Source organism: Rhineura floridana, chromosome 9, assembly GCF_030035675.1.
Source record: "Rhineura floridana isolate rRhiFlo1 chromosome 9, rRhiFlo1.hap2, whole genome shotgun sequence".
In the NCBI taxonomy this organism is placed as follows: Eukaryota; Metazoa; Chordata; class Lepidosauria; order Squamata; family Rhineuridae; genus Rhineura; species Rhineura floridana.
Window position 1 is genome coordinate 41035864 of NC_084488.1, and position 12261 is coordinate 41048124.

The 12261-nt window shown below is 37.4% G+C and overlaps 1 protein-coding gene across 1 annotated transcript in view; it reads right to left on the bottom strand.

Annotated features, from left to right (window-relative positions):
* Positions 1 to 12261, bottom strand: part of STOX2 (storkhead box 2) — a 129651-nt gene that overhangs the window by 26012 nt on the left and 91378 nt on the right. The window contains exon 3 of the mRNA XM_061583997.1: positions 3462 to 3614. Within this exon, the coding sequence (XP_061439981.1) occupies positions 3462 to 3614 (153 nt within the window). The remainder of the gene's footprint in view (positions 1 to 3461; positions 3615 to 12261) is intronic.

Sequence of the window (12261 nt, forward strand, 5' to 3'; positions counted from 1 at the left end):
AGGGACATGAGTCCCAAGCAAGCATATTATGTATCTGTCACAAGCAACGGGGCCATACACATCCTTTTCTCATATCAAGTCCCTCCAGAAAGTATTTGAAACTAGTCACCCAGCTCAATTTCCATTAACATGACAAATGGAAATTACTTATTAATGCAAGCTTCCTTGATTTATTTTTTACAAGCCCTGCCTCTTGCCAACTTGGGAAATATTGCCAATCCTGCAGAATTTAGATTTTTAAAAAGAGGCTAGCCCAAATCTCTTTCTTGTGTTCATTGTACCAATGAGCATGGCTTGGCTTGAGCTGATCCAAATCCTACAAATATATTTTTTCACTTTTTTTTTTAAATCTCAACATTTTAAAAAGTTTCACTGGGAATACCACAATTATTAATGCCATCAGAACTGGAAGTAGTAATCTGAGACACTGGTTTTCATTCTGATGGTATGTTAATTTATATGTCAGGTACTGAAGTTATATTACTTGGAAAGGAGTGGAGAAACTGAGTCATTGGAAGGGTTTTAGGTTACAAAGTTAGTGTACTCAAATTTTATATACATTGACAAGCTGGCAGATGTTTACAAGATAATCTTCCATATATATATTTGCTAGGAACAAAAACCAAAGAAAGAGCCATCAATTGGAACAAATAATTTATTAGCTAGGTTATGTAGGTGGTTTGCAACCTGCATGAATTGGCATTCCCTGATATTCCACCTATTTTATAAGACCTCTATTCATAGACTTTTGTGTGGGTGAGATCTGAGAGTTACACTAGAAGAAAGGAATGAGAAGCACTTCTCCATTTCTGACTATGTCCAGATCTGCTCTTAAAAAGCTGTACCAGCAAGCCCTGCCAACCTAATTGTGGAAGATCGACTATTAAATATTAAAAAGAAGGGGGCAGGTGCAAGGAAGACTCAAAAGCAGAACTGAGGAACGGACAGAATTAAATATCAGGTACTGTTCACAAAGGGTAACACTTCACAGTAAAAATTTAATTGGTATAATATGGAAGTATATCTTTTATAATAACTGTCTGGCATAATTAAAGAAATCCAATGTTTTGGAAATCAAATCATTCTGTAGAAGTGGAGGAGAAATCCCTGCAATAATATTTTAGGACAAGAGACAGTTGAAAGAATTTAAGAGTGACAATGTCATAACTCTCTTTCTTTTTTTAAACAGGTTAAATATCAAGAAAGATATTCCAACTCTGAGTGAATAACAGTTAGGGATGGGATCCATTAGCCAGTGCCGGTTCAAAAGCATTTCATCAACCTAACAGGCAGGCATCGATTCAAGTTCGTTCTGTATCTGCTAACTGTTGCTTTTACCAATCTGTGGTTTTTTTCCGCTCAGAAAAAAATGACATTAATATCAGTATTTTGAAGCAAATATAAATAAATTATCATTCTTACAGTTCATGCTTTAGAGGTGGATTTTTTATATATATAAAAAAGTCCATTTTCAAAAACAGCGGTGGAAATTCACTACATTAAAATCTGATCTTCCACAATTGAGAATAAGCGAATTAATGGAAAATTCAGTACCAAATCTGAATTGGTGGAATTCTTGCACATCCCTAATAACAGTGTAATCCTTGGGAGCTGTTTTAGGAGAGTTCATCTCTGAAATGCATCCTAGAAAATAAAAATAAATAAGTAATCCTATATAAGTCTGCTCAGAAGCAGACTTGAGTTTAATGCGGCTTTCCCCCAGATAAATGTGTATGAAGCCTAAGAGACTTTAAAATCCTCTGCAAGCACAGCCTACAGAACATGCTGAGAAATCTCTTACGAGGTATATTTTTGTACAATAGGAGAAGTATTGCACTAACAAATTGACATGTGTATAAATCCAGACTGTGGATAGTATTTAATGCTAATCTTACTCAGAGTAGACCCATTTATGTTAATAGAGATGACTAACTTAGATTGATTAATTTGGTTGGGTCTACTCTGAGCAGGACTTACTTGAGTTGAATACAACCCTATACATCTAAAGTATTTTTAATCTCAAGTGTCTAGTAGAAGTGTACTAAATTAAATGGATTCCCTTCAGGATTTCACTCTTTGGGCCCTTCCTGTACTCATCAAGTTCTTATTGTAGTCTGTTCAACTTGCAGAAAACTGCGAAACATGCTATGCTGGAAAGTAGTATGAACTTTACGTGCCTTCTCCACCTCCAACATGGATAATTAATTTCACAGTCTTCTGAGAACACTGGCAAAGTCTCATAAATAAAGCCACAAGTAAAGATTGACAAAAGTACTCACACTACAGACTGAAGCTGTAGTCCTGTGCAGTTATTTTGGAATAAACCCAACTGAACTTAGGAGGATCTACTTCAAAAACAAGATCAGGTTGCATGTCTACTCTCAAATCCCAAAACAAGCATTTTTCAATCTCCAGTATTTTAACCAATATTTTAAAGTTGCAGGAAGTATCTGAAACATACTTTAAAATCCACAACTACTTAGAAGGAAAATCTTTTTTGGAAAAAGGGAAGCAGCAAAACTGTTTTTGATCTGTATTTTGAAGTTCCAAAGAAGTATCATCTTGCCTGATACAAGACAGAAACCTTGGTAAAAAGAGGCATCCTTTTTAGATAGATAGCCTAAAATTCCAGGTAACTATTTTTTAGAATAAGTATTTGAAATAGGTAAGGAATAACTGGAGCAAACAGAATTCTGAAGTGACTGAAAAATAACCATTATGTATTTACATGGAGAAATTAGATATTCTCCTTGAAATGTCACTTATGTCATGGAGTTCTCGGCAGCCTAGTAATTGAGCAAGCATCTCTATACAATCCCATACATGTGATTCAATTGCTGTTTTATTAACATTTGTGTCTTGAATTCCTGTTGTGCTAAGAAAGCAGGCTTATCTAGGGGTAATAAGTAAAAATTGATTTAAATCCCAATCTTAATTCCACTTAGTTCATCAACTAGGTCTACGAAAAGTAAAAGTAAAAAGCAGACTAATTGTTCATATAGAGATGGATCAGAAGATTTCTAGATGAAAATGTGCGACCTTGTGAATGGAAGTAATGGAATGAAACTAATACTAAATATAAGGCCGTGCATTGACTGCATATGAATGGGGCTTCTGGCATCCTTCTTTTGTAAAGTTTCTCATAAGAGTTCTACTCTCAGAAATACTGTAGCAGCTTAAAATAAAGTATAGGCTCACAATGGGGGGGGGAGAGAGAGATTAGGAAACGGGGGGGGGGGAGAGAAGCTCACCTACTGCAATCTTCTTAGAAATGATGGAGTAACTGGAGCTAGGGGAGGATGCCCCAGTTCAATACAATAGCGAAGCAAAAGGAAGAATCTGAATATACAAATTACTAAAGCAAACTTGTAAAACTTTTACAAGGGTCATTCAAAATGCTTGATTTTAGAAAAAGAAAATCTAGGTCAATGTGAGCAGGGATACATTAACGCATATTTTACCTGGGAAACAGGTTGTTAGGTGTTCCATTAGTGCTTCTTGTGTGACTTGTTTTCGTGCTGAGTTCATTGCAGAAATGGCCAAGCAAAGGATTTCCCCAAGTGGGATAAACTGTGATTGACTGATGGGAGACATACTGATAGGCGATACATCACCTGTAGAAAGAAAATATTTTACTTAACTACCATGAAGCCAAGCTGACTATATGGAGACAGAGTAGCGCTTCTAACAGTTTTCTAGTAAAACCTTTGCAATAAACGAATAATTAACATTGTAAAAACTCACTCTTTTTTACAACAGAATTTACAATATTACAATATTAAAAGCTTGGTTTAAAAGGGGGGGATAGTGAGGAGATTAAAATGTACAAGTCTTTAGCAATATGGTAATATTAAAGGTTATACCGCTCCTGCTGGGTGGGATGTAAATCAAATAATAAATGAATAAATACATATAATTAAGTTCCTTAGGAGCAAGCAGCCCTGTTTTTTTAATCTGCTGTACATATTAAAGCAGATTGCTGAACAAGTCTAGAAAATAAATTGTGTAGTAAAGGGCTAACATGGAACTAATTACTCATTTTATTAGTGAGATCAAGAATGAGCAGGAATGTGATAACCGTCACTCAATAAAGGAGAAGCTCACAGAGAAATTAGATGTTCTGTGGCATCTACTGTTAAGCAGCTGAATTTTACTTTATTAGGGCATTTATCCAATTATTTCCCCTTCATCTTCTTTTTGAAAATCTGTGTAAAACCAGTTATTTTTTTAAATCAGCAATGTAAATATCATATTGAAAATACACAAAACAGTTCCCTGTGATAAGCAGTTATGAGGGACAAAAATACCATATGCATGATACTTCAAAGTCTGCACTTTGCCTACTATTTCAGACCCAATTATCACTGAGGTGGTAAATTTGTGCCTGGGCTGTACCACTAACCATGAAGTCTTAGCTAGGGTTCAGAAACACTTAATCTTTTAAATTTGAGGTGGGGAGGGGTGGGGAGGGAGGAAAGGACTTAAAATGGTAAAACAAGAGTAGATTTTTCAAGGAATGAGGGAATTCAGATTTACAAAAATACAATCATTAATAACTGAGTTTATTTTCCACACATTGATTGTAAGTGTAAAGTGCTTTCTTGCTTACCTAAAAGCAAAATGACAGTAAAGTTGGTTCTTATGAAAAAGGATTCTAGATTCATGTAAATGATCACCTGTGCATCATTTATTTACCCTAGCTGAAGGAGGAATCACATGCAGTGAAGTGTATGCAGTTCCCCTGCCTGAAATTGCATATGTGGAACCTATTAAAAAAAAAAAAAGCTAAACCCTCCTAATCAGCTGGGAGAGCAGGGGGTTGGATTCAGTCTCCTTACTGCCTGCCCCTCAACAAACAGCTACCTTAAGACAGGCTCCCATGTGCAAGCCCAGCTGCTCCACATGCTCTCTGCTGGATTGGAGCTGTGTTTGTGATTATAAACACACAGGACAGAACTGAATAGTGAACGAAACACACGTTAAGCCTGGTGATTTCAAGGGGCTTATGGGTGCCTAATTCTGTGCTGTATTCCAGAGGGGTGTCTGTGTTAGACAGTTGCAGCAAAACAACACAGTATTGGACATGTTAAAGACATACACACACACACAACTGCACTAGATTGTGGCCATTGCATTTAGCTGTGTGAGTATGCAGCTAATATATTCTAATTAAAGCATTTATCAGTACTAAACAAATTGCTTCTGTATTCTGCTTTGGGTATTCTGTATACCTGAAAACTCTGATATTTCCATTCTGCATACCTGAAAACTCCATTGATGCTTCCACTCTACGCATCTTTTTATAAATTCAAACTATAAGATTGAGAAATGTTTGCCTAATTGTTTCTCCCTTCTAAAAGGCTATAACTGACTCCTTTTTAATTCCTAAAAAAATTACTAGTTCTTATCATGACAGAATAATCCAACTTCACTGCTGCCACAGTTAATACTATAGGCACTCTACGGAAGTCTATGAGCCATCTACACGAGATAATTTGTGAGTCCTCATCTAAAAGACAATACATTAGTAGTGCTCACAAAGCACCATGGGCAGCTCCTCTTCATCTCACATATAGTGGTACTGATTTGCCAAGTTTTGTCTCAAATGCCCCTTTGAGAAATTGCAACTGTTTTATGCCTATAGTTAAGAAAAATGCAGAGATGTTCAGGCACCAGAAAATATTTTAATTTTCAATTTAACTGATTATCGCTATTTGGATGTACCCCCCCCTCTCTCTATATATATCTTTAGATTCTTAAAAATAATATTTGCTAATGTTTATTTTTTACAATATGTTAAAGGAAATAACTTTTTTAAAAATGCATTTTCCCTTCTTAATAAAAAGTTTGCTAACTTATTTCTTCTGAATACCACAATTCTGGTGGGACATGAGGTGGTGGGGTTGAGTGGGAAGGAAATCAACCATGTGGCTCCCATTAATTTGAACTGTGGCTACCCCTTTGCTTTACCAGATCCCTTAGCCAAAATGTATGATTCCATTGGTTAATAAACCCATTGGTTAATTTAGCTTTGTGAGTCTCCTGTAACATTAATACTTTTGGTTGTATGTCCCTTATTTTATTTATTTATTTATTTATTTATTATTTGATTTATATCCCGCCCCTTCTCCCGGTAGCAGCCTAGGAAGGCAAACAGAAATGCTAAAAACACTTTAAAACATCATAAAAAAACCTTAAAATACATTAAAGCAAAACATTAAAAACACTTTTAAAAAAGCTTTAAAAACATCTTTTTTAAAAAAAAAAGGGTAAAAGCATTATTAAAGAAAACATATTAAAAGCAATTCTAACACAGACGCAGACTGGGATAGGTCTCAACTTAAAAGGCTTGTTGAAAGAGGAAAGTCTTCAAAAGGTGCCGAAAAGATAGCAGAGATGGCTATCATTTTCTGCAACCTAGTGTGTTTAATCAAGGTCCCCAGTCCTTTTACGATCAGTGAAGTCACTCTCAACAGATTATTTGTATTTGTTTGTTCCATCCTCCTCCTCTTCTATTATTCCTTTCACATTCTATATTCCTTACCATTCTTCTCTTCCCCCCCATTCCTCCCCTTTTCCCTCCCCATGGAGGCATGGCCACTAGATTGAGCTGATGCGAGTTGTAGTTCAAAAAAGTAACTTTTTCAAGCTCTGCTATTACCTAAAACTTTGCCTTACCCCTTAACCGGAGGTGTGGATACTCTTGCAGTTACGTTCCTGTGTTGAACCACCTATTTAGTTTCTTAACAAAGAAATGAAATATTATTTACGCCAGGGCACTACTTATTAACTTGCAACTAAATTTTCAAAAACACTGAAGTGAAAAGGAAAGAATTAAAACTAAAAAAGGGCAATCTGATCTGTTAATGCACAGATCAGCCACACAAAACAGGAGACTCTCCCAGCCTCTATCTATAAAGTTATTTATAAAACTCAAGGCCTTTACTTTCCTCTTTTACTGCCCCCTCTTTTGTGCTTTCCTATTAACACTTGGAACATCATATTTTCACAGTTTACTAATTACATGCATGATGGATGAACTTCTATATTGTTGGTTCTTCCTTAACGCTTCCTGTTAGGCAGATCTCTGAGGTTATGTTGTAGGGTGAAGTTATTGTTGTGAAAAGGAGCTTCTTCACATCGTTTGTCCTGTTGTTCTCTGTGTTGTTTCTTCCTCCTTGCCATTTCCCATTTGTCTTCTTCACCAGCTCTCTCTACTCTGTCATTAGGTTCTTCTTCTTCCCCTGTTCCCGATCCTTCTGATGGGTCCAGGTGTAGGATTTTTAGAAGTTTGGTGACTTCTGTTGCTGTTGCAGCTGTATATGTAGTCCCCAACATAAATGGGAAACCCCAATAGTACTTTAAACCGGCTTTTTGCAGCACCAATGTATATGGCTTCAATTTCCTCTGTCTCTGCAGAATTTCTGGCGCTAAATCCTGTAGTGCCAATATCGCTGCATCTTTACACTTTAGTTCACCCAGATCTTTCAGATGACGAAGCAGCTCTTCTTTTCTGGAGTATTTAGAAAAACAAACTATCATTGATCCTTCTTTCCTTTTAGGACCCAACACTCTATGTGCTCTTTCTAAACCTTCTTCCTCCAGTTGGAAGTCTGGGAGCAGAGAAGTCTGCCATTTTACTAAGAACCTCTTTATGTTTCCTTGTTCAACCTCATCCACATAACGAAAACGCAAGTTGGGGCATCTATTTCTGTTCTCCAGGTCTTCCAGCTTGAGTCTTGCTTCTAACTGTGCTTTTTTAAGTCATCAACTTTGTCCTCCTGCTGTGCCATTTTTTCTTCAATCGCTATCATTTTATTTTCTACCATATCTACTGGTTCGCATCCCTCCCAGCGTGTTTTCTAGTATTTCCGTCCAGCAAGTTCTCCTCTAACTATTTCAGCTATTGTGCTTGTGGTCTCTGTCTCTCCCTTCATTTGCGCGCTTGCAGAGTCCTTTTGTGATGCAAATGGCATAATTGTTTCCTCTGAGGGCATTCTCTCTGCTGTAGGCCTCAAAACTACTTTCTGTCCTGTTGCTTTGAAATAAAGTTTAAGACCCACCTCTTCATTTTTTTGAGTTCCAGCTATCATTTCCCTCCTTCAGCTTAGCACAGGAAAGGTTGCGTAGTTCCTTCTTCTTTCTTTCTTAGGCATAAATTTTAAAAGAGGTTGAGGAGCTCCCACTCTACACCACCATTTTTCAGGCATCCAAGCCCCACCCTCCTTTCTCAGTTGTTTATTAAAAAAAAACACCCCACACATCTGATGAATGTCTTTCCAGATTGCCAATAAAGTGACCAATTCACTTTTCATGCAATATTAAATTGGAAATATTCATCTTCTATATCCCCCATTAATAACTTTTAGTGCTTCTTCATTCTAAAGCAAAATATTATTTAATTTCAGTTGTTTAAATTAGAAGTCATAGTTCCAATAAGAGCCCATGCTATTATAACTGGGGTGTATCCTGCATTAAATATGTCTCTGCTTTTAGTCACTCGAATATGTCATAATACTTAAGTGTCCCCACCCATTTTTTAAAAATATCAGGATACATAATCTCCATGTATCAATAAAAAGATGACTATCTGGTGATTTTAAAAATGTTTTTGGAAGTGTTTAGAAAAACATGCCCCACATAGATTTAACTAACATGGCATCAAATCTCACTCCAGGATAAAGCTGCCTACAGCAAACTAATCTAGGTTTCTCATCAATAAATTGGCATTTTATTATTTTATTTGAAACACCAATTAAACAAATCTTTAAAACATGCCAAACATAACATAACAATCAAACACAACATAACAATATAAATATAAAAAAAGAGAATGACTAATCCATTCTGTTTTGGATTCTGTTAATCTCTCAGTTCCTTTAAATCAAGGGGTGGCAAAGAAAAATCAGTTGCAACTTTTTATCTTGGAAATGTGCCTCTTCTCCCTTTGGTATGGCACCATTGCTAGAAGATTTTGGAGTCTTAGGAAGCAAGAAGGAGTGTTCCTTCCTGTTTCTTGAGCTTTTACTTGCTGTGGCAAGAAAGAGAAGAGGTGCTTTTCCAAGATAAAGTGAAGGGCTTTTCTCCACTTACCTTGGAAAGTGTTTTTTCTCCCTATCACAGTGCTGGGCTAGGAATAGAGGAATATCTTCTCCCAGACCAGCACTGCAATGGGAAATAACCTCCCCTGCTCCTCTATTGTTCTGCAGGCTAGCCACCTCTGTTTTAAATTGTTCTTTAAAAAAAGGTTGTGTATTATGTATTATCATGGGCTTTATAATTTCAGTACATAATGAATAATTTTGTAATAAAGATGTCATCCAGGCTTTTCCTCTCGAGCATTTACAATACTGTATAATTTAACTATTATTCTTTTTATTATTTTTATTATTAAATGTATATATTGCATCTTCCTCCAAAGAAGCCCAGGGTCCTTGGGAGGCATAGTTAGTGTCACAGTAGTTGCCATGTACTAACTCCTCAATAACCATTTGGATGGATCTACATTTTTCCATTTAAAATGTATTGCTAATATTGTGTTATTAACTTTTTGTTTTACCATTTCCAAATCTTCTTCACTTCTTCCCTCCTCTGACCCAAATTAGGTTTTCTTTGACATCCTACCCAACCTTCCCTTCCACTGTCCCTATACAGATGAGAAAAGAAAAAGAGAAGAAAAACATAAAACAAACCACAATAAAAAACAAACAGAAGCCCAAATCTACACGCACCATATATTTGGAACATAGTTCATGTATTTTGCTCGTGGCTTGAAACTAAAAAACAAAACAGGAACACTCAAATGAAATTCCAACCTAGTATGATCCCAATGGCATATATGATATGTTCTGAAGTTGCCTATTCCAATATTTTATGTATCCATCTCTCATGGTTTGGTGGGGACTAGCACTTGCAATGCCTCCCAATTACCCTTTAGCAACTAAAAATGCCCTTGTTAGCCATGTCTTTTTATTGGTTGTGTGTGTCCACAGGTGGGGTAAAGTCAAATATGACATGGATCCCCTTAAATAAATCGGCCAAGAGTCTTGCTGATGCATGAATTAATGTCCACTCAGAAATGAACCATTACTGGGCATGCTCAAAACAGATGTGTTAGCTGCACTCCTGGGGCTCTGTGTTTTCACCAATTATTATTGATGGTCACATCCAATCCAAAGGAATGTAGTATGCCCTAAGCAACACTTTTTTTTTTGTATGAAGCAAAGCCTCAACTCTAATGCAGAGGTCTAGGGTCAGAATCCACTGGGCTTTAATTTAGATATTTTATTGTGCTTTTTTGCCATGCATGGATTTACAAAGTGGATTATAAACAATAGAGGTGTAACAATCTCATCAATGAACAACAACATAGAATAAATACTAAAACTCAACTGAAACAAACACATTTCACATTTGGAGCTGCATTACCTAGATCATGGATGGAGAACACACATCTTATGGGTTGTATATGGCCTCCAAGACCTTTTCAGTGATGTGTAGAGACTCACCCAACATTTGGCACCTATCTTTTCTTTTTGAAACTCCCAAGCGGTTTTATCTACTGTGGTTCTTGCAGTCTTGCTAGGGTATCCCACATAAGGAGGAGGAATGAATGCAGATGGAAAGGCAAGATGTGTTATGGCACTTCCTGTACCTTTGCACCAATGCCTAATGAAAAGATACAATCTCTATCGTTCTGGAGAGTAGCCAAAACGTGAAGCTACAGAAAGTGTAACATCCCCAGTGAATGGTTACTTTGGAGGAAGCCTTTACACCAGACAAGGAGGAAGGCGGTGGATAAAGCCTTCATTGGGGCATTCTTTCTATGATTTTAATGAGGACACTGAGAAAAGATTATGCACGTTACACTAAAGAAGAAGAAATGTATGATATGGACAGAGATCTAGGTGATGAATATGGCTGGAAACAGGTTCATGGAGATGTCTTCAGACCATCCAGTAATCATTTGATATTTTCATCCCTGATTGGTTCTGGCTGCCAGATCTTTGCAGTTTATTTCATAGTGATCATTGTGGCAATGCTGGAGGATTTATACACTGAGAGAGGATTCTGCAGTGTGAAGCTACAGAAAGTGCACACAGTGCTATACATGCTCTTGGGAACATTTGTTAGAGATTTTTATCTCTTTGTGGATATTGATGCAAAGCCTGCATGAGATGAAGGTTACCAAGCAATTCACTGGTGTAAAGCTACAGGAAATGGCATAGCAGATCCCTCTCATCCCTCCTCCTGTGGGATACAGGGGCAGCTCACTTCTTGTGACCTCATACTTAAGGAAGACCCTGCTGACACCTTGCGTGCATGTGTGTGTGTGCATCTCTCCCTCTCCCCTCCCCGCTGAGTGTGTGTGTGTGTGAGTGTGTGTATGTAGGTACATGAAGGCTGCTTTCCCTCCCCCTCTGCAGAATGCGCACATGCAAGTGAGTGCACATGAGAATATGCTGGCAAGTGACCCATAGAAGGGTAGTGAACCCTCAGTGTGCCCTTAAGCTGAAAAAGGATGGCCACACCTAACCTAGATCCACCGTCCTATTCTAAAACAAACCAACCTACTCCTTGTTAAATAGGTTTTTTGAATAAATGCAAGCACCTCCTTTCCTAAGGAATCTCAGAATTCCCTCTTATTATTTGGGGAGTCGCTTGATAAGACCTTGATTTCTTCTATAGTTTCTGCTTTCTAAGAATTAAAACAAACAAGATACCATTCAAATTACTGTCTCAATTCCTTCTGCAACACTACTTTAAGTTATGCCCTAGATTTCAGCTCTGCGCTTTCCCCCTAATTTGCCTTATGTTTTTCTAGCTCTACTTCTTGAACTACATCACTCTAAGCCAGCTCTGTCATTATTAGATTGTTCAAAGTCATAGCCTCTGGCAACCTGCAACTTTATAAGGGAGAGCCAGACATTTATTTGCTGATGGTGAAACCTGGATATTGGGTTTCTCTTCCTCCCAAGTACTGGAAGGGAAGTACCACCACGGGCAATTGCTGAGACCCTAGCAAGTTCAGGCATGCTCCAGAGAAGGCTTCACATGTCACATGCCCTCTTCTATGCAATACTTCTGTTTCAGAGCTGAGAGTGTCTGTCTGTCTATTGTAGTCTTACAAGGAAACAGTGACAGTCTTTTCCAAGGGATGAACCTGGAGACAGGGTCCTTCCAAGGAAGTCTTTGAAGGAAAGGGCCATTATTGGGTATACTTGAGAGCATCAGGGAAGGCTTCAAGCTGTCAAAACACCT